Genomic DNA, 27,580 nt, shown 5'->3' on the forward strand with positions numbered 1-27,580 from the left:
CTAGTTTATAGTTTAACTTTAAAACAAAGATTATAACAATCCCTTCCCAAAAGTTACCCCCTCCTTGCTCTGTGATCAAAACCACTTTGGTAAAACTAACAAATTGGCTACAAGATTAGAATTATGGTTCAGGGGTCATGTAGCTGGAGGTCACAAGATTCGTAACCACCCCAATTGCTCCTACAGATAACTTCACTATTGTAAAACCTAAGACTGATGTTTGAGGCATTTTTCAGACCTTGCAATCTAATGGACCTGCTAGTACCACAGGAATGGTAACCAGGTACTGTGACCCCCACCCAGGAAGTGACACGGCACAAGAACACAGCTTCAACCCCCTGCAATTTCATCCCAACCCAAGCAATCGGCATTTCCCCGTTCCCCAGACCTCTGTCTGCCAAACTACCCTTTAAAAAAGCCTAGTCTCTGAATTCTTGGGGAGATGGATTTGAGAAACATCTCCCACTTGGCGGGCCATGCGATTATTAAGTTCTTTCTCTGCTGCAATTCCTATTGGTCTCGGTGTGTGGCTTTTCTGGGCAGTGGACAAGAAGAATCTAGTTTGGCAATTACAATTTTATATTCAAACTACAGAATACCAAAGACAGAAAAAAATATTTTAAAAATCCAGGGGATGGGGGGAAACATCCTTACCTGTGAAAAAAACAAGGGTAAAATTACATCAGATTTCTCATTAAAAACCATGCAAGCAAAGAAAGTGGAAATAAAGTGATGAAAGAAAAAAAAAGCCTATGTAGATTTCTATATCCTGTAAAATTAACCTTCAAGTAAAGGAGAAATAAAGATTTTCTCAAACAGAAACTGAGGGGAATTCATTGCCAGATAGCCTACTCCGTGTGAAATGTTAAAAGAATTTCTTCGTGCAAAGGGAAAATGATATGGGCCAGAAACTCAGACTTACATAGAGAAAGAAAGAGCATCAGAGAAGAAATAAATGCAGATATAATAAAAGGTTTTCGTTTTTCCTACTCCACCTTGACCTAAAATGTAGCTGTTTGTTCAAACTAATAGTATTAACAATGTAATGATTGATTATGGAACCTAAATAAGTGAAATGACTGGAAGCCCTCCTGTTCTTTTTAACACTGCCAGTCATTTCACAGTTAAAAAAACAAGAGGGCAGAATTTGTGACATTCAGCTGCATGACGTATTCTCCACTCATGAAGTGATATTGTATAATTTAAAATGAACATAATTAGCTGTAAACATATATTACAAACTTCAGGGAAACCACTAAAAATGTTTTAAAAGAAGTATAATTGATATGCTAAGAAAGGAGAGAAAATAGAATCACAAAATGCTCAATAAAACAATAAAAGAAAAGGCAGGAAAAAAGGAAGGAAAAAATAAAAACAATAGGTACAATGAAACATTTACAAGTGTGGTAGATATCAATCTAACTACATTAATAATCACTTTAATATGAATTGTCTAAAAACACCAATTAAAAGACGAGATCAACAGAGTACATAAAAAACATAAAACACCCAACCATACATTGTCTGTAAGAAAGCCATTTTAAATATAAAAATACAGATAGGTTAAACATAAAGGGATGGAGCAAGATGTACCATGCCAACACTAATCATAGAAAAGTGATAGTAGCTATATCAATTCCAGACAAAGCAGCTTCAGAACAAGGAAAATTGCCAGGGATTAAAGAGGGGTATCATATAATGATAAAAGAGTCAATTCTCCAAGAAGGTGTGCAATCCTTAATGTGCATGTAGCTAACAAACTAATGGCAAAATACATGAGACAAAAAAGGATAGAATTATAAAGAGAAATAGATAAATTCACTACTATTGTGGAAGACTTCAACACTTCCTTTTTATTAATTGATATATCACACAGGCAGAAAATCAGTACAGATATAGTTGACCTGAACAGCAATAGCCATTAACTTGATCTAACTGACATTTATATGATACTCCATTTAACAACAGCAGAATGCATGTACGTTTTAAGCTCACATAGAATATTTGCCAAGATGTACCACATTTTGGGCCATAAAACATACTTTAACAAATTTAAAAGAATAGAAATCATAAAAGTTTGTTCTCAGACCATAAACTAGAAATCAGTAACAGAAAAATAGCTGGAAAATTCCAAAATATTTCCAGATTAACCAACATAGTTCTAGGGTCAAAGAAGAAGTCTCAAAAGAAATTTTAAAATATTTTGAACTAAATGAAAAGGAAAATAACATTAAAATGAATGAGATGCAACAAAAGCAGCACTTGGAAGGAAATGCAAAGTATTAAATGCATATAATAGAAAAGAAGAGTCTGGGCTTGATGGCTCATGCCTATAATCCCAGCACTTTGGAAGGCCAAAGTGGGCGGATCACGAGGTCAAAAAATTGAGACCATCCTGGCCAAGATGGTGAAAACTCATCTCTACTAAAAATGCAACAACAACAACAAAAATTAGCTGAGTGTGGTGGTGGGTGCCTGTAATCCCAGCTACTCGGGAGGCTGAGGCAGGAGAATCGCTTGAACCTGGGAGGCAGAGGTTGCAGTGAGCCGAGATCGTGCCACTGCACTTCAGCATGGTGACAAAGTGAGACTCCATTTCAAAAAAGAAAAAAGAAAAAAAATATCTAAATCAATAAGCTTTCATCTGAGGAAACCAGAGAAATAAAAGAGCAATTTAAGCCTCTGATGCAAGCAGAAAATAAATAATAAACATTAAAGTGAAAATTAATGAAATTGAAAGAGGAAAACATTAGAGAAACTCAATGAAACCAAAAGCTGATTCTTTGAAACAACTGCTAAAATTAATAAACCTCTAGCCAGGCTAACAGAGAAAAAAATAGAGAAGACAGAAATTATCAGAATGAAAGATGGGTCATCACCGTGAATTCCATCAACAATGAAAAGGTAATAAAGGGAAACTATGGATTCTACACCTACAAATTTGGTAACAGATGAAATGAACAAATTCTTTAAAAGACAAAATAACCAAACTTGCACAAAAGATAGATTGTCTGAATAGGCCTATATCTATTAAAGAAATGTGAATCAATAATTAATAGCCCTCCAGAAAGGAAAGTCCTAGACCCAGATGGTATTACTAGCTAATCCCACCAGGCACTTAGGGAAGAAATGACGTCATTCTCCTCAATTTCTTCCAAAAATAAAAGCAGAGGCAACACTTCTTAACTCATTCTCTGAGGTCAGCATTACTCCATTGTCACCTCTCAGTGCTATCTTTTTCCTGCTTGGTGACCATAGGCTGGCTGGACTTTGAGTTCCACTGGCTCATCTTCCCCTCGCTAGAGAGCAAGTGAAAGATGACTGGGATGCCTGCCTGGGAGTGGTGGCACTGAGCACTGAAAACCAGCCTGGTGCCACCACTGCTCTTGGTGGCAGCAAAAACTGTTGCCTTCTTGGGGCTGTACCAGTGCCAGAAGTAGCCTTGGCACAGAGTCCCAATTAGACAAGTTTCCATACACTTTTACATTCCACACATTGTTTTCATTTTTATTAAGAATGTCAAGTCATCCCTTGGTATCTGGGGGGAATGGGTTCCAGGACCCTCTATGGATACCAAAATCCATGGATGCTCAAGTCCCTGATATAAAAGGTGTAGTATTGGCATGGAATCTATGCACATACTCCTGTATATTTTAAATCATCTCTAGATTACTTAAAATACCTAATACAATGTAAATGCCAAATAGTTACACTGTATATTTTAGATTTTTATGTTACTTTTTATTGTTGTTATTAATGTTTTTAATTTTTTAAAAATATTTTGCTTTCATGGTTGGTTAGATTCATGGATACAGAATCCACAGATAGGAAAGAATGGCTGTATTAACATACTTGTTTTTTTTATTTTTATTTTTTTTCAGACAGAGTTTTGTTTTTGTTGCCCAGGCTGGAGTGCAGTGGCGCAATCTCGGCTCACCGCAACTTTTGTCTCCCTGGTTCAAGCGATTGTCCTGCCTCAGCCTCCCAAGTAGCTGGGATTACAGGCATGTGCCACCATGCCTGGCTAATTTTGTATTTTTAGTGTTCTCCATGTTGGTCAGGCTGGTCTTGTCTTATGTTTTTTAATGATTATTTCCAGGCTTCTCTGACCAGATATGTAAAACATACCAGAACAGAAAAATAAAAATAGCAGAAGCAGCACTCCCTCTCTACCTGCTGGTATTTTTTCTTGGGTCTCATCTGCTTTTACTTCCTCCTACCAAGTATGCGGAGATCCTGAACTGATTCTAGGGCTAAGAGCCACATAAATGCACTCAGAGCAGAACTGGTCCCAGCTACACAGCCTGGAATGTGTGACAACAGACAGGTATTTGGATTTTAATTCTTCTAAAAAGATCTTTTTTAGACAGAGTTGTCTTTTGGGGTAGGGATAAAGGAGGCCTGGGGGAGAGGAGTGGGTTCAGAGATCACGGGTAATCATCCAATCCTACAGCAAAGCCTCAGATGGCGCATGATGTTCAAACAGCTCCAGTCCAGCCATTCACAGATGTAAGGAAATAGGAAGACCATGTGAGTCAGAGCACCCTTGAGTTTCTCCAACAGCCAATCCCTGCAATTTAAAAAATCTGATTGCCTTGTTATTTATTTGTAACCTCATTCTATTGTATAGCTGTAGAGTGAAGCTGGGTAGACATTAAGTAACAAGCGTGAATGGGAACACTACCAGAGCTGAAGGACAGACAGGAAAGGAGATGATGACCCACCTGAAGTTGAGATCTCTGCCTCCACTTGCCATCTGCCCCTGCTGGTCCCGCTGGGCCATGAGCTCAGCCTAGGATCACACCTGATTCGATTTTCACTGCCGCTGTCCCTTCCTGCAGCTCTGAGGTGAAACTGCCAGCTGCCCCTTGTGGCTGGTCCAAAGAAGAGAAGAAAAGTGAAACTGTCTAACCACCTGACCTGGGTGCGCCAGCTCTACAGTCCTCTCTCCACCCAATCACTGTTAGGTCTTGCAGTCAAGGGAGGAGGAGCGGAGCCAGCCCCATGAAGCCACGGAAGATGGGGTCGTTTGTTCCTGCCAAGGAAAGCGGGTGAAAAAGTCGTTCCACTCAAGCAGATCAAAGTTGTTTCGAGATAAGGTGGCATCATGAGGAGGAAGCAAACTCCACGTTTGTCCGTACCCCTTGCGGAGGTGGCTGAGAGGGGCAAGTGAAGACCAGGTGTTTCAAATCTTCAGTCAGGCTCTAGGGCTAGCCATGCACCTTGGTGAGCCTGGGCTGGATGAGTTAGGCCCAGTATTTGGAGATGGCCCTAGAGAGAACTGAAATACCGTGCATTATAAAGTGAGGGAGATGTCCTTAGCACTCTTTGAAAGCAGACAGAGGTAAGAGACAGCTCTCTCAACTCCTCCAGCCAAAGGCAAGTGCTGAGGTTGGGCAAGAGAAGTGCAACTCTAAGTTTTCTCAAATACATGGGCACTTTACAACTGCAGCCAGGGGTAATGGGGAAAAAAAATGAGCTTCCACCATCTCACTGAAATCTTGAGGAAAGTGACAGCCTTCTCATTGGACAGGGAAAGGATGTGGAGCTGATTATCTAGACCTTCAATGACAATATGATACTGCAGGATAGCTGTACGACATTTATGTTTGTACACAATTTCTCATTTATACCCAGCCCTCATTCTGTGAAGGATGTTAAATAATTTACAAAAACACACTGTATCAGCATAAAGTCAAGGGATAAACAAATGGGAGCAAAGAACAAATATAATTAATAAAATCTCAGGACTTGAAATCCAGGCAGAACGATGGGTCAAAGACAGGGCTAATGGGAGCCAGGGTGTGGGTAGAACCCAGGGCCAGTGACAGAGCAGTGGTGAAGATTGAAAAGCCAGAGGCAAAGTAGTATTTTTCCAAAACATCTGCCCACGAATCCTATCTTTTCTGGCTCATTACACATATGCAAGGAAATTTGTATACATAAGTTTGCAAATACAGAGGACAAGAAATTTCTACCCTCCTCCCCACTTAGGCTTGCTTTCTACCAAAGGAACAAACACCGATCTGGTGGGGACAGACTCCAGAACACTGATGAAGACACCTTTTCCAGTAGGCAGGCAGCGTCACTGTGACTACCAGGTCTTGCATATGTCTGGTTCTCAGTCTCTCTCTCTCTCTCTCTCTGGCTCTTCCTCCCTCCCTCTCTAGAACAAGAAAGGCTAGTAAGCTGGGCCTCTGTTGAACACAGCTGTCCCATGGGGCTCCGACAAGGCCTGGCATAGATAATACCCGCTGCTCCAGCACCCGCCTCTCTCTTCTCTCTGCCTGTAGGCAGCAGGCAGGCCCAGGACACCAGTGAACTTGGCATTTTTGAAAATCTTCCAGCTTCTTTTGCTTATAAGCACAAGGCCATTGGTGTTCCCCAGCAGACTGGTGGTAAGATTGGGACTTCAGAGATACTGCTGCTACTAGAAAGCCCTGCTCTGCAACATCATGCGTTAACTCACGTAAGGACAGCCTGGAATTTCCGTTTTATTTCCCATTTGCCTTGTTTTTCCCTATGCTCACTACAGAACCTCTCCTGGGTAAGGGACGCCTGGGCCAGGCACGTGTAGGACCATCAGACCATCCCTGGTTCTCCATGTCTTCTTTTACTGCCATGTGACCTGTGGGGCCAAAAGTCTCCAGCCTGCTTCCTGTCTCTCTTCCCCCATCCAGATTTAGGGCAAGTAGGTGATACTCCCCAAAGGTAAACGAATGCTTTCATTCTACCTAAAAGATTTCTCTTTATTTTGCTAAGTATGCTAGAACCTGACACCTGGAATTGGGGAAATGAATTGCAGAGTTGTAACCACAATCCAGTGCTGTAATTTAATTTGCCAGCTCACCCCTGCTTGCTCATGACTCCCAAATTCCTGACTCTGAATGCTGATGGGGATGTTCACTGCTTTTATGTCCAATTATGTCAGATAACCAATCCCAGATTTATCATTTTTCCTTGAATATCTCTTGCCTGTAATTCAACCTCTGCTACCCAATTTTTTTATCAGTCAGGATTTGGGAGTAAAAGTAATCCAAACCAGCTCTGGCTAAATCAGGCAGAAAGTCAATTTCTTAGAACTACATTGGGTAGCTCACAGAATGTATGGGAAAGCCAGAGGACAGGCTAAGAAAATAGGCAGTCCAGGAAGGTTATATTAACTCACTTACCCTTTGTCATAATATAGTTGAACGGTATTGGATCACGTGGACATCCCATAGACTGTCAGACTGATTGATTACATTTGGTGACATCATGCTGATCAGACAGAATGAGCAAGATCTTGGTGGCCAGCACACCTGCTGAAGAAGAATAAATTACTGACCCACAACAAGGATGAATCTCAAAAGTGTGATGTGAGGAAAAAAAACCCATACACCAAAAAGTGCATTCCATGTGCTTTCATTGATAAATAACAAACTTTAATATAGACAGAACTAATCTTAGTGACAGAAAACAGATCAGTGGTTACCTGATGTTGGCCTTAAGAAGGGAATTATCTGCAAAGGGCACAGGAACTTTCTTGGGTGACAGAAATGGTCTATATCTTTTTTTTTTTTTTTTTTTTTTTTTGAGACAGGGTCTCACTCTGTCACCTGTCACCGGAGACTTGACCTCCCAGGCTCAAGCAATTCTCCACCTCTGCCTCCCTGGTAGCAGGGACTACAGGTGTGTGCCGCCATACCCAATAAATTTTTAAAAATTTAGTTTTGTAGCGATGAGGTCTTGCTATGTTGTCCAGGCTGGTCTCAAACACCTGGGCGTAAGTGATCCTCCTGCCTCAACCTCCCAAGATGTTGGGATTATAGGCGCAAGTGACTCTTTCAGCCTATAAACGGTCTATATCTTGACTGGTGCAGTAATTACATTTGGTAAAATGTACATTACAATGAATAAATGTTATACCTCAACAGAATGGAGGTAAAAAAGAGTTATATAGTATAATTTTAATGGATCCTCAGTACATAATCACTAGCATGTGAATTAACAGTTGAGGTTTTCCCATTATTACCGTGTTGGCAAGGCCGGTCTTGAATTCCTGGCCTCAAGTGCTCTGCCTGCCTCCAGCCTCCCAAAGTGCTAGCTAAGCTACAGGCATGAGCCACTGTGCCTGGTCAATAGTTTAGAGGACCTTTTCATAGGCCCCACAAGCCAATGTACATTAGGGATCTTTAAAAGGGGCATGAGAAGGGGTGTCCCTGCCAGCCAGCCAGTCCTTGAGTTGCTGCTCTGGAGTCAGCAGGCCCCAACTTTGCCTCCGACTCCTGGCTCCCACCTACCTGCTGCTCTCAGCCACTTTTCTGCCTGGAGGTCTGCCTGCCTCTGCACAATTCCAGTTCACGTGCAGGTTCCCTTTCATTTCAATTTCTTCATATAATAATCTTATCCTGACAAATCGTAGGCATTTCTGGCACATTCCCTTTTTTGTGTGTGTTGTTGAAGTTTGATAATTTCCAGCAAATTTATTCAGTTATGTAAACATCACCACAGCCCAATTTGAGAACGTTTTCATCACCCTAAAATGTACAGAATAAGGATAAGTCATGGGAAAATCGATGCGGGTAGGGAAGCAGTTGGACAGTGGGTTCCCAGTTCCCATTGCTGCTGGGGCTGGACCCCTATGCCCCCTCCTCCCATACCCCTCTCTCTGGGCCAGTCCCAACTGGCAACATGCCCTCCCCCAATCCCCAATTGCTAAGACACCCTGGGAGGCTCACAAGCGCCCCTGAGAAGGTGAAGAGAGGCTGCAGGCACCGACCTGCCTTCAGCTTCCTGCCTGGCAAACTCCAAACAGTTTCACTTTTCTTTTCTCCGAAGACTGGCCCCTTATTGCGTGTATCAAAGCACAGACTTCCTGTTTTGCCTGCTGGCATCTCCCTGTAAATATCCCAGTCTTACAGGAGTGATCCCTGTCCCAGCCCCTGGAACCTGGAAAAGGGCAGGGACAACAAGCCCAGCGTCCAGGTGAGTTTCTGTCTTTGCTGCTTTATTCTTCGCTCTTGGTGACTACAGTTTTATAATCAACTTCCTAGCAGCAGCTGCAGGGTGGAGTTCAACTATTTCAACTCGGGGAGCTCTCAGAGCTCAGGCACGTGGTACTTCTTAGGAGACTGTTAAAAGGAGGACCATGGAGGGAAAACTGACAACAACTCTTTTTTCCCGTAGGATCTAGCCTTTTACTGTGAATGGAAACGAGATTTGTCCTCCACCCTCCCCTCAGCTCTGATCCCTACCCTGCCCGCAGTAGCGGCTCATCTGTTATCCATTGTGTAAATGACTAGAGGTCCTTGGGAAGCTGATGGAAAAGGAAAACCTGAGAGTACATTTAATTTCCTCTCCAGTGTATCATGAACTTTTTATATATTTTCTTTAAACACATTCATGATTATTTCCTTGAAATAAATTATTAGAAGTGGGAATTCAAAGGAATTCTGTAATTTGTTTCAAGGAAATAATCATATTTTGGGGCATTTGACACTGATTACTAAATCAGCCTCCAGAACATTCAGACCTGTTTACCTTCCCAGTCACAGTGTCTGGAATTATTGCTATTATTTTCTACCTTCGCCAATTTGATAGACAAATATGTTATCAAACTGTCTTCATTTACACTTTGGATTTTTTTGTTTTGTTTTGTTTTGTTTTGGGGTTTTTTTGTTTGTTTGTTTTGAGAGGGAGTCTCACTCTGTTGCTCAGACTGGAGTGCAGTGGCACCATCTCAGATCACTGCAACCTCCACCTTCCAGGTTCAAGAGATTCTCCTGCCTCAGCCTCCTGAGTAGCTGGGACTACAGACATGTGCCCCCACACCCAGCTAATTTTTGTATTTTTAGTAGAGACAGGATTTCACCATGTTGGTCAGGCTGGTCTCAAACTCCTGACCTCAGGTGATCCGCCCGCCTTGGCCTCCCAAAGTGCTGGGATTACAGGCATGACTCACTGTGTCCAGCCTTCATTTATACGTTCTACTAGCTAGTTAACATGCTTTTTATATATTCATTGTACATTTGGATTATTCTTTTATCACTTCCTGTTCATGTATTTTGCTTTTTTTTTTCTAGTTGGATGTTTGTCTTTTGCTTATTTGTTTGCAAAATCTCTTTACATAATAAAAATCTGAACAGTCATTGATAAGATGTAGTATCTTGCACACAGAGAAACAGGATGTTAGAGTCAGACAAGCTCTACTTTGCCACTGAATACCTTGGGTGAGTTACTTAACCTCTCTGTGCCTCCCTTTCATCTTGGGACTCATGACAGATGAAGAATGAGGAAGCTTCAGACTTCCTGTTCTGAGCACTGCTGTATAATGAATTGTCCTAAAAGGAGCCCCAAGACCCCTTCCTCTTCTTAGTATATATTCATTCTGACTTTCTGTGACTCTGTACTGATCTTTGCACTATCTCCTCCCCGTAGGTATATTGTGGATAGTAGATTTCTCTCCTACCTGTTCTCTGTCTTCCAAAACTTCTTCCCCACCACTGACTCTCAGTGGCATCTTTTCTGGTTTTCCAGTGCTATTGCAGATTATTCTTTTCATGACTTTTTTTTCTGCCAAGTTAAAAAAAAATTGGGAATGAGGAGAAAGAGACTAGGGTGCTTCATCTGCCGCTGGGATTAAATCCCTGGAAACAGTTGTTAATTACAATTTAATTTCTGTTCAACACAAAATGAAGTTGGAAAAAATGGAATCCATGTTTGTTTTGTTTTTTAAAAAATCTCAAGTCCATTGAATGTTTTGTTAGTGATTTCCTTTTCTTGACAATTTGTCAAGAATGTCATTTGTAAATTTTCTGCCCATTATAACCTAATGATATCTTCTCGTGGTCCATAAATGGCCAATCTTTAATAAATGTTGCATGGCTTGGGAAAGGCACATGTCTGAGATATGAAATGCTTGCATTGAACAAGTCAGTGAAGTCACTTTTACTAAGTATGCTTCTCAGCCCTCATGCTTTCATTTTTGCTTGGCCCGTTTGTGTTGAAGATTGGGAGTGGTTTAAATGATATTCATAGAGGAAACACTCTATAAATATCAGCTACTTTTAATATCTGCCTTATGTTTACCTGCAGCCCCTTGAGATTCTGTCATTATATTTTCAGTCACTCTCAGCCTCCATTATTGCTAGGAATTGTCATTGTTTCTAATACCCATGAGGCTTTTAGGCAGACATTGCCTTGCAGGCTACTAAGGATGCCTTTGGGACCAGAATGCCTACCTTTAGATCTGCCCATTTAATGCAGAGAGAAGCTCTCCACACTCCTCAAGGACTTTGCTTCTATTTTGTTCGTTCGTTTGTTTGTTTTGAGATGGAATCTTGCTGTGTCACCCAGGCTGGAGTACATTGGCACAATCTCAGCTCATTGCAACCTCATCTCCTTGGTTCAAGCGATTCTGCTGCCTCAGCCTCCCCAAAAGCTGGGACTACAGGTGTGCACCATCCACGCCCAGATAATTTTTGTATTTTTAGTGGAGATAGGGTTTCAACATATTGGCCAGGATGGTCTTGATCTCTTGACCTCATGATCTGCCCATCTTGGCCTCCCAAAGTGCTGGGATTACAGGCATGAGCACCACACCTGGCCTTTGCTTCTATTTTTTATCATGCCTTTTTCCATAGGATGTTCACCATGACAAGAGCCATGGAAGAGGCTCTGTTTCAGCACTTCATGTACCAGAAGCTGAGGATCGCCTATGCCATACACAAGCCATTTCCCTTCTTTGAGGGCCTCCTAGACAACTCCTTCATCACTCAGAGAATGTACACGGTGAGTCCTGTTGGACCCTTCCGTGGGAGCCCAGCCCCCACCAAGTACACCCAATTATTGAGGTCTCAAACCACAAACCACCAGGGTCTCTAGAGTTTGGAAGGCCTAGCCTGGCCGTGTTCATTATCTCAGAAGGTGGGGGTGACTAGGAGAGAGGGTGTCTTAGAGGCTATATTGGTTCCAGGGTATCATAAGGACTGCTGTGACAATGACTACAAACCAGGTGGCTGAAAACAACAGAAATATATTCTCTCAGTTGTGGAGGCCAGAAGTCCAAACCCAAAGTGTCGACAGGGTTAGTTCCTTCTAGAGGCCTTGAGAATTTGATCTCTGCCTATCCCCTAGCTTCTGGAGGCTGCTGAAAGTCCCTGGTGTTCCTTGCCTTGTAGACACGAGGCATCACTCTAATCTGTTTCCATCTCTACATCACCTGTCTTTTGAGTCTTCTACCTAATCTCCTGAGGACACTTGGATTTAGGGTCACCCTGATTAATGATGATTTTGTTTCAATCTCCTTAACTTAATTACAACTGCAAAGACACTTTTTCCAAATAAGTTCACATTCACAGATTCTAGATCCATATATCTTGGCTGAGGCAGGCACCATTCAACTCACTACAGGCATCATCCCGATTTATAACAGCTTATGTTGCTCACAGTGTATTCTGATGTGAGACAGGCAGGCACTGGGAGATATGCTATGTGGACAAAAGTGGACCCATTTTTACATAATTTGGGTTTTTAAAACCATTTATTGAGCCCTAGACTCAGGGAAGTGCCAGCAATCTTCCCCTAGTTTTAGCCTGGTGGACCCAACTCCCTCTTCAGATCACAGACGAGATCATACTCCTCAGAGACGTCTCCTTGACCCACTTATCTCATTAAGACCTCTTAGTTATTCGGTTCCATCGCAATCTATGCTTTCCCTCCATAACACTACTCTCAATTGTAAATGGGTATTTATTTGTGTTTATTGTTTAATGCCCATCCTCTCCACCTGACAGTTCTGACCCCGCCCCCCAAATATGGGAAGCTCCATGTTGGTCTTATTCAGTGCTGTGTATCTAAAAACTTGCTGACTGAGCGTAGTAGGTGTTCAATGAACATTTGCAATCAATTCTCTTTTGCCATATTTCTCCTTTTGTCCATCCTCTCAGCAAGGAAAATTCTCTGGGTGACTTCTCTGTGGCTGGAATCCATTCAGGCCATCTCAAGTTTGAGAGACACACACAGAGAGAGCGTAGAGGCTAACATGGAATCAACAGAATTGCCTCTGTGACCATCACTAGAACCATTGCTGAAGTATCCTGCCCAGAGCCTTAAAGAATCAGTTACATAGCCGCATCCTTTAATTCCACTTTCCTTCCTTAAAATTTCTCTCGTCTCAAATGTGCTTGAAATGTGGATTCAGAATATAGACTTACTTTAAAGAAAGCTAAATTATTTATTTTTGTCACTAGTCATCCAAATAGGTGTAAAGTTTCAAAAATAAGCATGTAAAACTGTGACCACTCTACCTTAGAAACTGACTCTACATTTTATGGTAAATTTCTTCTTAAAAGAGTAAAGTAGCTTTCTTAAAACTTGGAAGATCACAAATGTATAACTTCCCGTTCAATTTTATAATTGTTGTTAATGAACCTTCACTTCATTTTTTAAGGAATCTCTGGAAGCCTGTAGAAATTTGGTCCCTGTATCCAAAGTGGTGCACAACATTCTCACCCAACTGGAGAGGACTTTTAACCTGTCTCTTCTGGTGACATTGTTCAGTCAAATTAACCTGCATGAATATCCCAATCTGGTGACGATTTACAGAAGCTTCAAACGTGGTAATGAGATTTCTCAAGTGCTTTTTGCATTTGAAAATTTGCTATGGTAAAAGTCTGGGTCTACTTCTAGCCCTGTGGAATATGCACAATAATCCCCGGCTTTCTCTTTGGGAAGGAATGGACTCATTTTCTTTCACTGGTACGGCTGCAGGGGCAGCCCTTTTCTAAAGCTGACTCCAACTCTCTAAGATGAATTTCTAGAGGGCATAAACATTTTTTGCGTGTTCTATGAATTTGGAAAAAAATCATATACTTTGGCATACTGGACAATCTATATGGAATGCATAAGGTGACAAAAATGCAAAGTTACAGAGACCAGGTCTGGTGGAAGGACAAGGTCAGCCAGGGAGGAAGAAGAATGAATAAGGATGGATAATAAGAAGTATCTTTTTCTTATTGCAATATCACCAATACTTTATTTGATTATCTCATATCATCTTTAAAGCAACCCTGTGAAGTCATTTTTGTCTCCATTTTACTGACAGAGAAATTAAAGCCCAGAGGTGATTTTCTCAAAGTTAATTGTCTGTTGTCTGTTAAGAAGCAGAGCAAGAGTCCTACTTGGGTCTCCCAACACCAGGGCCTGAGATTTTAACCACTAGTCTGAACAAGGACAGCTGGAAGGCATACAGTAATGCGAGAGAAGGGAAGAAAGGTAGCTACAGAAAAAGGGAGGGAATCACAGCCACAGCCACAGAAAGAGAGGGTCTGAGAACGAATGGAGCATGAAGTACATGGAGAAAGAAAAGAGACTGGATAAATAAAGGAGTAGGAAAAAGAACCGTGGCAGAGCTGGGAAGAAGCAGCCAGGGTGAAAGAGCAGGCAGTGAAGTCATTTTAGGTTGGAAAAAAAACAGTGGAAGAAAAACAGCATGTTTATTATTGACTAAATTATATGACACCAAAATTAAAGCATATGTTCACTTGCCTCAGAACAACAAGGGAAGGGCCACTAGCCCACGTTGGATTGTGATATTTTCTTTAGTGGAATCACCGTTGTTGACAGTTCCTCCTTTGCTCTCTGACACTTCACCACTAAAGGGTTCCCCCCAAAGGGGCAGATTATTTCTTGAGCTAAAGGGACAGTGAAAGGGGCAAATCCACCTACAGGCAGGAGCAGCTACAGAGGGCCCACTGCTCTGGCAGGATCCTGGCAACATTAGGAGAGGCATGGCCTTAAAGGCAATGTGAAGAACACCTGAGAGGCACCGGGACCCACCCACTGATGTGCCCCTGACCTGGCTGAGCTTCAGTTATCTTCCACGATCTTCAACTTGATGGTTTTGTTCTGGATCACTTTCCAAAATCTGAAGTTACTTTCCTTTCTCCATTCACTGGTTGAGATCATTTTACTTCTGAAATAAATGATGGAGAAGAATCATTAGAGAAACCCAGCACTAGCCATGCCAGGGAATAGCATGTGGAAAGCCAAGGGTCTGGGGTATTGTGGATGGGAGAGAAAGCTGGGTGTGGCCAGACCACAGGGTATGATAGAAGGCACAGAAGCCGACTCTGCAGAAATGAGCAGAAACCAGAATATGAATGTCCTAATATATCCTGCTAAGGAATTTTTATTTTCTCTTGTTTGCTTTGGGGAAGTATGATCTATTTATTTATTAAAACAGAGACTTCTTTTAAAACTGTAGCATGTTCATTATTGACTAAATTATATGACACCAAAATTAAAGACAATTAAATCCCTGGGTACAAACCCAAACCCAACTTTATGTGTGAAACCATTTTGGTATTAGATCAGGGCTTAGATCGCAATGCCCAAACTGGATAAATAAAATAGAAAGGGGCCGCATGTGGTTAATGATGACAGTGAATCCGTTCTATGCACCTGGGGGACAATGAATAACTCCATGTCCCCATCCTGTTGGAAGGCGTGTACTGAGAAATCCCCTTCCCCAAGTAATTCGGAGTCTCTCCAGGGTACTGATGTATGTCCTTTCACCAATCCCAGTTGGTGAACAGCAGAGCAGAGCTTCCTGTGAACAGCAGAGCAGAGACACACCAATCCTACTTGAAGCCCCAACTGGCCTAGCAGGAGGAAGCTCACTCCGTACCCTGCTGCCGCTGCCGCCACCACAACCCCCTCAACCAAGCTGTTCATCCTGTGCACCAAGAGTCAGTGAGCCTGGAACATCCTCACAGCAAAGCGATGAGATCCCGAGTGAATCACCCAGCCCATCTGACCCTACCCTGCCTCTTCCTGGACTCATCCAGGAAGGAAGGAGCACTCCAGGTGAGAAACAGATCCCATCCAACACCTGTATATCCCCAGCATAGGGCGCCTGTGCCATGTTGCCTCCAATCCCAGCATCTTGCCTTTTATTGTCCTAGTTCTTCCCCTGCACCCACCTGCCCATACACAGCCCTTTTCAAGGGGAATTATGAGCACTGCCAGGAGGCTGGGTAACATCTAGAGTCTAGAACTCCTGCTTCCCACTCCTAGAACAGCCCAACCCTCTACCCTTGTGCCTTGATGCTCTATCTCCCCCAGGAACTTCTAATATTCACTCTCCTCCCTCACATCCAGTCCCTGTGATCTGTAATTATTTCCTTTCCGCCTTCAGTGACCAATGACAAGTTAACACCCAAAATGAATGAGGAAGAAGACTCAAAAGAGATGCCCAGCCTCCTCGCTAGCACTGTACAAGGTAACACTGACTGGGGCTGATACAGCTTAGCTCAAGGTGGATGTGAAGGGAGAAGAGAACACATATCTGCCAACCAAGAGGCTATGGTGGGAACCCTGGGAAAAAGAACTGGGCATGACAAGGAGAAAGAAGCAGAAGGGGCCTATTCCCCAACGCAGCAATGCAAAACAAACCGACAACCAAAACACCATTCTGAATTGACAGGTAACCTATGTAACACACACTAGCAACCTTTAGCGGATTCCTCACGCCCACCTGATTATGGGATCCTTTGAGTTTCAACCTTCTTCATTTTTATATGGTTTGGATTCTAAGAGCAATGTTATCAAAATTACTAGAAAAGATGATTAAATATTTAAATGTCTGCTTGACCTGATATTTAGCTTCTAAAATTGTCTCACTTGTCCTCCCCAAACCATTGTCATAATGGAATTTGATTACATTAAATATAACAATGGTATGTTATTGGGCATTGTCAAAAATGAGATCATGGATTCCGAGCTCCCCAGTACTGAGAATAGGGGTCCTCTGTGATGTATGCACCTGGGAAACAATGAATAATTCCATGTCCCCCTCCTATTGGAAGGCATGTGTTAAGAAATCCCCTTCGTAAGAAATCCATTTATGTAATACGAAATCCCTTTCTCCTGTTTCATAGGTGCTGTTCACAGGAAGCACCAACTGGGATTGGTGAAGGGACACACTTCAGTACCTTGGAGACTCAGAATTACTTGGGGAAGGGGATTTCTTAAGACATGCCTTCCAACAGGATGGGGACATGGAGTTATTCATCAAATAATGTTTCATCCACTCCTCTAATGCCTACCGTCCAAAAAGGTTAACGTAATCAGGAAGCTAACAGCAATGGAAGAACAAGCGGATAACTGAGTGTGAATGTTTGCTTACTTTCCCACTCTGTCCCACCCCTGCCCAGGGCTTGGCTGCTCAGTTACTCCGTTGTTTTTACTTGTTGGAATAGAGCATTCTCTTCCCTCCTCACTCTGGTTCCTGCTTGTTGTTCTTGAGATCTGAAACTTTTTCTTCCTCCGTTCAGTCACCAGTGACAACCTGATCCCCCAAGAAAAAGATAAAGAAGGCCTTCAAGAGATGCCCCACTCCCCCTTGGGCCCTATGCCAGGTAATCTTGATTCAGTTCACCTAAAAGCTTGCTTTTGTTTCTGTGTCTACCGAGAGGAAAAGCCATTTGGATCTAGAAGATTGAGAGGCTCTCCACCCACCTCTCAACAGCAATCTTGGCCCAGCTTCCAGTTCACCCAGCACTTGGGAGCGTGGACAGGCAGGAGATCTGACCTCTGAATGGATACAGAGTCCCTGGGGAGGTTACAGGTGGCAAGTCTGGAAAAGGCAGACTTAGATTGGGCCACAGATGACAAGGGATAGAGCCCCACCGCTACCTGTAGGCTTGGACTCCAAATGCCACAAAGTGCATGAAAAGGACACATTCACCTGCCACAAGGGGTTGTGGCAGGAACCCCAGGGGAATGGGGAACTGAGTCAGGCTGGACAGTTTGACACAGCCACTCTCCTGAGGCCACTTCAATAAAGCCATGCTCAAAACTGCTCTGTCAAAATGCAAAGCAAATGAACAAGAACACCGTGCGGCCCTAATAGTGAATTGGTGCAGCAGACGTGGATGGTCCTCTTCCAAGCCCCAACTTGACCATGGGGAATTTTCACTTTCAACCCTGGTCATTTCTATATCATGTGGAGTTTAAGAGTTGATATTACTAATATAATTTGAAAGGTGATAAATTATTTCAAAGGTTTAACGACTGCTTGCCACCTGCCTCGGTCACCTATTCCTAAGCAGGCCAGCATTTGAGGCTGATCTCACAGCAGTGTGTAAAGAAAAAGGTGACAGCTTCATGTGAGATGGGCCTTTATTTGTTATGGCTTCAAGCCCTCTGTCTTTCTTTGTGCAGCAAAGACTAACAGACCTTTATATATCTTTGCTGTTAATAGATGCTAGCAAGCACAGGCTAGTTTCTGCTTTCTTCACACAATCCTTATACACAGAAATATATAGGGCACTTAGCCTTCTTCACTATTTCTCCAAGTAAAATAACCACAGATAGAACAGTTAAAGAATATTCATACATAGACATCAAAGCAATAAGATGTATTTTTCATACAGCAAAGACATTCCCCTTCATTGTGGCCATCAGATTTCAATGTCACCACTTTCTGCTCTCAGCTTCATTCCTTGAGCAAGGGCTGCTGGGAGCAGCAGCTGTGTGACTGTAGTCATGATACCCAGTGTAAGGTTGACCGAAAGGAAGGAGAGCCAGACCCAGGATCAGGTTTGGCAAGTTTATTTCAACCTGCCAGGCTGGCTGCCTCACCACAGGCAGTGAAGGCAGCAGCCTGGCTTATACTCAATGGGGATTATATGGGGGGTTTGTAGGTAGCCAGGTGCTAGTCTAAGAAAAACTGCATTTTGGTTCTCAGGGGCTGACATTCTGCTTAATTGGGTTAACACCCTGGGTTTGAGAGCCAGGTGCAACCACGTTCTGGAACCCAGGTGCCCTGTTTACAAGGCTTGTGGCTGTTTTTGTTACGAGCTTGGCTTAGCAGGGGAGAACGGGGAGGAGGTCTATGGGCTTGTCTTGCTGTGACCCTAACATTCCAGTCTTTTGTTATATATGTAAAAGAAAGGGAAAGGGGCGCTGTTCATTCTAACTGCTTCATGCTGAGTAGGGATTGCTGGTTGGGGTGAGGCTGGCTTGCAAGTCGGTAGTCCTGGAACATTATCATGTCTTGTCTCGTGCCGCGGGTAAAAGCTTGTCATCGGTTCTGCAAAAACTGGATAAAAAGGTAAGAGGCAAGGACCAAAGACCAAGAGGAGAAAGAGAGCTACAGCAGGGCCGAGGGGGGGAAGCAGCCAAGGGGCCCAGGACCTGAGAGGCCAGCCGGGCCGGGAGGGCCAGGCAGAAGCGTTGTTTTTCTGTTGTTGTTTTTTTCTGGGTTTGGTCTGAGTCTTTTGATAGTATTTTATATTAACCTAGATTTATAGAGATAGAAACTGCATTTTTTATTTAAAAAGAGGCACAGACTTTTTTTTTTTTTTTTCAGCAGTGAGGAGGTCTAGGCCTCTGCAGTTTTTTTAGAGTGACTGCTGTTAAAGAGTCTAGTTGATTTTGGGGGTGAGTGATAGAGTTTGCATTTTTTTCTTTTTTTTTTTTCTTTTTTTTTCTTTTTTTTCTTTTAGTGACGATTGGCAGTTTTGGGAGAGCAACTGAAACTATGATAATGAGATTTTTAAGCTTCCTGCTTCTAACCTGACACTAGTTGTGACTTTAAGGGCTACTAATAAGGGAATGAACTGTATTTGTTGGTGGGGGGAGTGGGGACGCATGTAGTGTAGTAGGGCAGGGAGTTTTTGGTTTGGAGGGACAAGGTCAATGTTGGGGGTCAGGTAGACTAGGCTGCGAGTACCCGTCTAGTCAGCAGGAGACAGAAGTAGGTTGTGGATCCAAAGAGAAAGAATTTGCCTGCGGTGTTAATGTAAACAGACAAGTGGATTGAGAATGGGTGTTGGAGTGTGTAGAGGCTCCTTGTTTGGAGGGACTTAGTCCAGCTCTAGCTACCTAGAGTGAGGAGGAGAGAGAGAGAGAGAGACCCCTTTGAGGGCTCCTGTCTGGGGAGGGGGTTTCCATGTTTAAGAGGCAGGAGAGGAGGTATTACAGAGGGGCTGGGTAAAGAGGCCGTTAACTTCAGGGGAAACTTAATAATTTACTTGGAGTGAGATATGGGAAGAAGAATTGGAGATGTTTTGAGTTGAGCCACAGGCAGAGGGAGGGATGGTGCCTATGTGTATGTGTCCCTTGGAAGAAGTGACACATAAGGGGGCTTGGCCAAGTTTTGAGGTGTAGAGGGTTACAGGGCTTTGGGTGGCAAGGTGAGGGAGTTTTGTGTGGTTGTCATTGGCACTATATGTGGAGAGAAGTTTGGGAGCTCTGTTAGCGAGGGTGGTGGGATAGTCCTAGTGAGGGTGAGGGCTCTGTCTACAAAGGCAGAGCCTTTTTGGATGGTGTGTGAGAAGCAAATGGGAATATGGTCCTAGGGCTGAGAAACTGGGATAGCCGCGTAGGCAGGAGAGAAAGGGAAAACAGGTATGGGAAGGTGGCCTCTTTTAAAGGGTTTGTGAGGTGGCTGATGGAATCCTGTGGATAAACTCTTTTTGAGACTTTTTTCCTTTTTTTTGTGTGTGTGGGGGGGAATAGTGGACTTTTACTATTTGGTATGTTATGGGGAGAGGCTTTTTCTCTTGCTTGATGTGTAGGGACAGGAGGAGAGCCGAGGGCCCCTTGAGAGGAAGTGACAGAGCAAACATGACAGTTTGAGGTTATGTCTTTCAGTGCAATAAATAGATGGGGTAAGAGAAGTAAGGGCGAAGGAGAAGGTATAGGGGGCGTGCACCGATATGGAAGGATTGGTGAAGAGATGTTACAATTTCCTTGGTTGGCTTTGAGGGAGGATGAGTTTTTTGATTTTTGACTATCCAGTTTACCTGGAAGGAGGCTCCTTGTTGTAACAATGAAGATTTCAGTGGGGGAATACTGGGGTTGGATTGTGGGGGTAATGAGGAGGAGGGGGGTAGGGGCAGAGGAAGGGAGGCTTTTTTTTGCTGCCTCGTGGGAACTTTCTGTTCCCTTTTGAGATTATATCTGATTTTGTTTGGTGTCCTTGGCAGTGTATGACTCCTGCCTTAGCTGGGAGCTGTGCAGCTTGGAGGAGTTGGTAAATAAAGGGATCATGAGTGATGGGGCTTCCTGCCTAGAATGGGAGTGGGACAGCGAGGCATAAGGAAAGAGTGTGAGAAAATGGGATTAGATAGGGAACAAGTGAGCAGCTTGGTGGTGCATGGGTTTGAGAGCTGGGTGTGACCACATCCAGGAACCTAGAGGCCCTGTTTACAAGGCTTGAGGCTATTTTTCTTATGAGCACAGCTTAGCAGGGGAGAACAGGGAGGGGGTCTATAGGCTTGTCTTGCTATGATCCTAACACCCAGCAGTTTACTTCTGCAATTTCCATTCATTGCACCTTCTTCACTCACTTCTGTTCCATCCATAAGAGAATCTAAAAGGATCAGACTAAGCCTCTGTTGTGGGGCAGTTGTGCCTTAGATCCTTGTGATGGTCACACAGGTAACAATAACCACAAGTTGGCAAAAATCAAGACAGAGCCAGGGAACCCCTAGGGCTAAGCAGATCCCCAGGCCCAGGCTGCATGCACTTTATACCTTTCTAGTTCTTCCATTGATTTCCCTCAGCACTTTCTCTTCACCTAGTTTGAGCTCTGAAGTGAGGTATGTTTCTTTTGTCAGAGATAAGAGATGATGGTCTAGAACCAAATGACCCAGAAGAGCCCCAGGAGGTATCCAGCACGCCTTCAAGCAAGAAAGGTAAGGAATGCCTTTCTCCTGTAGATATCAGAAGGGTGAATTAGAGTTGCTTTCTGTTTATCTGATTGTATCTTATCAGGAGCACCACTATGTGACCACAGTCCTGATGCCAAGCACAGTCTGTTTCTGCAATTTCCTTCCACTGCATCTTCCATAAAGGCCTTTATGAAAATTACCGGGAAACCAGAAGGCATTTGGGGATATTGAAATATGCCATTGGAATTGCCTGTCCTGAAAAAAAAAAAAAAAACAGTCTTCTATATCCGCAACTTCTTAGAGTGTTCATTGCACCTCCCTCTTTAACTGGAAGTTGGTTCCCCAGAGAGGACCCCACTTCCTCTTAAGACCTGGCTGGGCATTCTCTGTCATCCATCACTCACACCTCACAGTAGGAGGCAGGTTAGATGTCCATCCTTTGCTGCCTACTGACCCTATCTAGCCCCTTCCTCCCCCATCCTCTCCTTTGAGGTTAACCATTCAATTAAAATGTTCACTCACTCATCATCAATATCGTCCAATACTAATTTCTCCAATAATCCTTTCAAAGGCTGTTTTTCTGTCATTTCAAACCCCAGAATCGTCCTAGATGCCTTCAGGGTACACATGGATAACAGGCAACACTGTTATCCAATACTCTGGTCTCTCAAATTCTTCATCTTCTCATTTTCCATGACTTTTTCCTCCACCAATTTTTGGCCATCCATACCGAAAGGCAATGTATAGACCCTATCATCTTTCAAACCTGGCTCGGTTTCCCAACAGTTAATTTCAGAATTCCTTTTTCGATACCTATCCTTGAGCTTTTTTCCTTCTATAGTTATCATTCCACCTCTGATCACTCTTTCCCAGCCCAATCCTAAAAAAAAAAAAAAAAAAAAAAATCAAAAATATCTTTTTCTGTTTTCTTATTTATTTGTTGTTTCCTCTGAAGCTGTCCCTCAGCCTCATTTGGATCACCAGTGCCCTGGCCTACCCGCCTTTTAAGCCATCATCTGCTTTTCTTTGCTTCCCAACTTTCTTAACATCGACGCTAACCTACAGTCCAAGGTTCATCATTTGAGAAATCCATTGCCATTATCTTAAACCTACCTTTCCTCTCTGCCTTTTTTCCTGGAACTCTCTGGCAAGTCTTGGTAGGCTCTACTTATCTGCTTCCTGCACACTGCCTCTGAAAGCCAGCAGTGCTGGAGGGAGTTCCACAGCGGGGCAGAGCACACGCACTGAAATTCATGGTTCCAGCACAGATCATCTCTCCCTACTGTGTGACAATGCTACTTCCTGCCATAATCCTTTCAAACCTTAAGCCCTATTTTTCAAACCTCTGACTCCCTCCCCTCCTGCTCTTTGCTCACTCAATGACTTTCCCTCCTGCACCATAAGAAGATATCAGATGAGAATCCCTTTATTTGTGCTGCTAGCCCTGCAAACCCTAACTGCATCTGTCTCCCTCCTCTCCAAGTTCCCCCTTCTCTTCTAAGACAATCCTTCCACCTCATCTTATAGTATCCATGATCCCTTCTCTCTCAAGTATTCTTATAGCAGTATCTCTCACACAAGAATCTGCATTCAGACAATAATTATACATATCATAGCTCATAAAAAATGCTTTTTCTTCAGGTGTGGTGGCTCACGCCTGTAATCTCAGCACTTTGGGAGGCCAAGGCGGGTGGATAGTGAGGTCAAGAGATCAAGACCATCCTGGCCAACGTAGTGAAACCCCGTCTCTACTAAAAATACAAAAAAATTAGCCAGACGTGGTGGCACATGCCTGTAATCCCAGCTATTTGGGAGGCTGAGACAGGAGAATCGCTTGAACCCAGGAGGCAGAGGTTGCAGTGAGCCAAGAATGCACCACTGCACTCCAGCCTGGGCAAAAAGAACAAAACTCCATCTAAAAAAAAAAAAAAAAATGCTTTTTCTTGATTCTCACCTCACTTCAGCTACTTTCATAGCTCTCTCGTTCATTTCACAGCCAAATGTCTAGAAATGAGCTAAACTCCTGTCTCCATTTCTTCACTTCTCCTCCTCTGTCATTTTAGACTCCTTCTTCCCCTACTGCTCCCTGAAATAGCATCACCTAAGGTCACCAATGACCTCCTAGCAATGTGGTTTGAAGGCCAAAAGTAAAAGCTGAATATCGTTGACATGTAAGATTGGCAGATCGATATTTGTAACTATAAAACATTATCCTTCCTTTTTAGGAAAGAAAAGTAAAAGATGTATCTGGTCAACTCCAAAAAAGAGACATAAGAAGAAAAGCCTCCCGAGAGGTAAGATGAGAGTGAAAGAAGAAGCCGGAGGCTGGAGACAGCTCGTGCAGGGCTTATAGGTCAAGCTGTGGATGGCTGAATTTTATTCTAAATGCAATGGGAAGCCATGGAAGAGATTTAGTCAGTGAAGTGACAGAAGCCAAGCTCAATTTTGCTACTGTGTAAAGAGTGAGTTGGAGCTGCGAAAGAATGGAGGAAGGGCAGCCATTTGGGGGCAGATGCCAGGAGAGTTATTAGTGGCTTGGATTCAGATCTGGCAGTGAAGATGCAGAAAAGAGTGCCAATTCAAGATCTGTTTTGCAGATAATGTTGACAGGATTTGACATATTGTTAGCTACAGATGAGAAAGAGAAAAGTCAAGGCCTGCTCTTCAATGGCTAGCTTGAATGATTAAGTGGTAACACCCATTGCTGAGGGAAAATGCAAATGTATTGGGGGATGACTCTTAGAGTTCAGTTTTTGACCTGTTCATTTAGAGGTTTCTGCTAGCCATCTGCGCAGCTGTACATAGATGTGTGTTTTGACCAGAACTGTAAAGGGTGTGAGATCTTACTCCACTTGCATTGATATGTCCTTTATATATATGAGTGCTGCAGGAACACAAGGTATCTGGATTAGGGAAAATAATTCTTTACTGATGATATTCACAACCAGCTCATCAGCCAGAGTCACATTGCAGAATCTGTCTCCCATACACAAACCCACAGGCAATGCTAAGAGAGCTAATGGAATCTTTCTATTCAAAATAGACTGCAACTCATATATAAGGGATGTAGAAGAATGGATTTTCTGTTCAGATACATGACAGGGATAGCCATCGTCCTCTCCTCCTGAAAGGAAAAGAAAAAAGCTTTGCTGCTTTGAGATAAAATGGAAAAGATCTTGATTCCAAAGGTCCTCATCCTAGCTTTTGGAATTTAAAAGCATCTTTCCAAAGGCCAGAGAAACTCCAGGTGTTTCTGGCTTTTACAACCTAAAGATGTCTCCAAGTCCTGGGCTTTCTCCCTTCTGATATATAAATACCTAGGGAAAGACCGCTCCAGCTATCCTGGTACTTTAGGACTTAACCTAGGAAGCTAGTCCTGGGTGAACCCATTTAGCCATCTCAGGAGATAAGAGAAGTTGTATTATCCTGTCAGATCAGAGCAATTAACTAGAAAAATAACTATAGCTCTAATTCTCATGGTATGTGAAGAGTGAAATGTTTCCGGGGAAGTGAAAGCAAGTATTTCCTATATTTATATCATATACATTTCTATATCTCAGGGGCCAGGGCTTTTTATAGGAACACTGAGAAATCAGGAAGTTATATTCCCCCACAATATGGCAATTTGGCACTCATTGAAAGAGTCTGGTCCAGATATACATACATCTCTGTGTGTGTGTGTGTGTGAGAGAGAGAGACAGGGAGAGAGAGAGAGAGAGAGAGAGTTATTAGTAAAATAAAGGAATTCTGATCTATGGGAGAAGAAAAGTGAACCAAGGACCCAGCCCTGCTCTCAGAAATCCCAGTGAAAGAGGAATCCAGTGAGGCAGACTGAGGGGACGAGACCAGTGAGGACAGAGAAGCACCAAGAAAGAACATGTCAGCAAACCAGGAGGGAACAGTTGACTATACAGAGAAACGAAGATAAATTCAGAGAAAAGAGCCTTGGGTTTGGTCACAAGGAATCACTGGGAAACTTAAGAAAAGTTTTGGTGATGGAGGCAGGAGCAAGTTGTATGGGTAGAATAATGAATGGGAGGTAGTAACTAGGTGACAACTTGAGCTGTAAAGGGAAATGGAGCAATAGATGGCAGCCTAAGCCAGTGGCTTAAAGCTTCTTTTCCCTGAGTTTACCCTTAGCATGATCCCAGTGTCCAAAATCATAGGGTTGGTGTCCTTTTAAGGTACTTCAAAGAAATGTTTCCATTCTAAGAAAAGTAAGTGACCTTTCTGGGCAAGAGGGAGAGACAAGCTGCCTTCTCCCCCATTCTGCTTATAAGTCAGTGCCCTCTCACCGTGTTGTGTGTGTTATCTATGAGCCTCCTTGGTTTAGTGTAAACTACTCAGGTTATTCAACTCACACTCCTGAGCTTTGTCAACCACTCTCACAACTTTGATTACCACCTCTACACTGATGGCTCCCAAATCTACGTCTTCAACTCGGGTTTGCCTTCAAGACACCCATAGCCAGCGGCACACTGGGCATCTTTGTTTGCAAGTCTCCCATTCACACTGCAGCCTCAATACGCCTGAAATTAAATTCATCTTCTTCACCAGAAACCTAGTCTTCTAAGTACCATTCAGACATGTATTCAGCAAACATGCAGTGAGCACTAACTGTATATACCCATTCTGAAAATGGAAGACAGGTGTTTTTAAAGAAAGCAAGAAAGTGAGCAAAAAAAGAAAGGAAAGATTATGGAGCTTGCAACCTGGCTGAGGGAGTGAAAGAATATCAACTAGAAAGCGCATCAACAAGACAATTTCAAGTAGTGATGACAGGATGAGAGAAAATAATGGATAGGATTACAACAGTGACTTGCAGGTTGGGGTGGGGGTCACTTTGGATTGGATGGTCCAGGCAGAGGGACTCAAAAATGCAAAGGACCTGAGGCAGAGAGGAAAGACCAGTGTTGTTGGCGATGCTGAAGAAAGAAGGTGGTAGAACGTGAAAGAGTAGACAAGGATCAGATTATGTAGGGTTCCACAGGCCTTTGGGGGATTTTAGAGGTTATTTAACTTGAAATGAGGAACCTAATTTGCCCAGATGCCAAGCAAAAGCCTAAGTCATCTGTGACTAACTGAACCCTTGTTAGTATATTGACAAATTCTGTTGGTTCACCCTCTTTTCTACACTAAAATCTGATTAGTTTATTTCCACATTTAAATCTTGTCCTATTGCCCTTAGGATAATGTTCTCTGTCCTTAATGTGATTGTTAAAGCTCCCTCCAGTCCAACCCTTGCCTTACCCTCCAACTATTAATATATCTCTTTCCTTTCAAAACTGCAGTCAACCACTCTGAACTTTCATTTCCTCCCCTTTCATTTCTCTCCCCTTTGATCCTTGGCATGTGCTGTTCTCTTTGAATGCTATATTCTGAACCTACACTGCTCCCCATAAATATTTAGTCATTTCCTTTTCCTCAGTGGTATTGGCTTATGACTACCTCAGGAATGCATACTCTGACCCTTAAATTAGCCAAGCTGGTCCCACAGTTTCTACAGCACATAGCACTGGCTCTTTTGGAAGATTCTAAATACTCTGTTACGATTATTTATATAATATGTCTCTTCTAGGCTAGATGGTAATGCCCATGTACAAATGAGCTATTAATTATTTTTTAATGAAAAAAAGGAAAGAAATCATATTTTCTGCAACCCAAAATTTGAATAATGATCTGACAAAGGATAGTTTTTGTATCTATTATTTGTGTTATGAAATGGGGTCACAGACACGATGGGCACCACGTGGTGTAGATACAAACTAAAGGTTATTGGAGGGAAATTTCCACTACAGTTCTGCAAATTCTTATTATCCCCCATTTAGGGCAGACATAGATAGTCTGCACATCCCATGGCCAGCAGTCCAGTACTGAGATGCCCAGTCCCATAATGCCCTACACATTACAGGGTT

The 27,580-nt window shown here is 42.9% G+C and overlaps 2 protein-coding genes across 7 annotated transcripts in view; one reads left to right on the plus strand and one right to left on the minus strand.

Annotated features, from left to right (window-relative positions):
* The window catches only part of LOC116551681 (nuclear body protein SP140-like), an 85,025-nt gene extending 77,586 nt beyond the window's left edge, over positions 1-7,439 (minus strand). Inside the window, exons 1-2 of the mRNA XM_032277959.1 lie at positions 7,173-7,439; positions 4,725-4,874 (exon numbers count right to left, since the gene is read on the minus strand). Of these exons, the coding sequence (XP_032133850.1) occupies positions 4,725-4,783 (59 nt within the window). The 5' untranslated portion in view covers positions 4,784-4,874; positions 7,173-7,439. The remainder of the gene's footprint in view (positions 1-4,724; positions 4,875-7,172) is intronic.
* Positions 5,989-27,580, plus strand: part of SP110 (SP110 nuclear body protein) — a 54,802-nt gene continuing 33,210 nt past the window's right edge. Inside the window, exons 1-9 of one of the 6 annotated variants that reach the window (XM_032277953.1) lie at positions 5,989-6,469; positions 8,821-8,967; positions 11,625-11,772; positions 13,433-13,601; positions 15,517-15,849; positions 16,181-16,264; positions 17,319-17,402; positions 21,612-21,689; positions 23,891-23,959. In XM_032277953.1, coding sequence (XP_032133844.1) covers positions 11,626-11,772; positions 13,433-13,601; positions 15,517-15,849; positions 16,181-16,264; positions 17,319-17,402; positions 21,612-21,689; positions 23,891-23,959 — 964 coding nt within the window. In that variant the 5' untranslated portion in view covers positions 5,989-6,469; positions 8,821-8,967; position 11,625. Of the gene's footprint in view, positions 6,470-8,612; positions 8,968-11,411; positions 11,435-11,624; positions 11,773-13,432; positions 13,602-15,516; positions 15,850-16,180; positions 16,265-17,318; positions 17,403-21,611; positions 21,690-23,890; positions 23,960-27,580 lie in introns of those variants that run through there. The other 5 variants (XM_032277957.1, XM_032277956.1, XM_032277955.1 and 2 more) reach the window with 5 other exon arrangements.

The sequence above is a fragment of the Sapajus apella genome, unplaced genomic scaffold, assembly GCF_009761245.1.
Source record: "Sapajus apella isolate SASKATOON/1434 unplaced genomic scaffold, GSC_monkey_1.0 scaffold10, whole genome shotgun sequence".
NCBI classification, from domain to species: domain Eukaryota; kingdom Metazoa; phylum Chordata; class Mammalia; order Primates; family Cebidae; genus Sapajus; species Sapajus apella.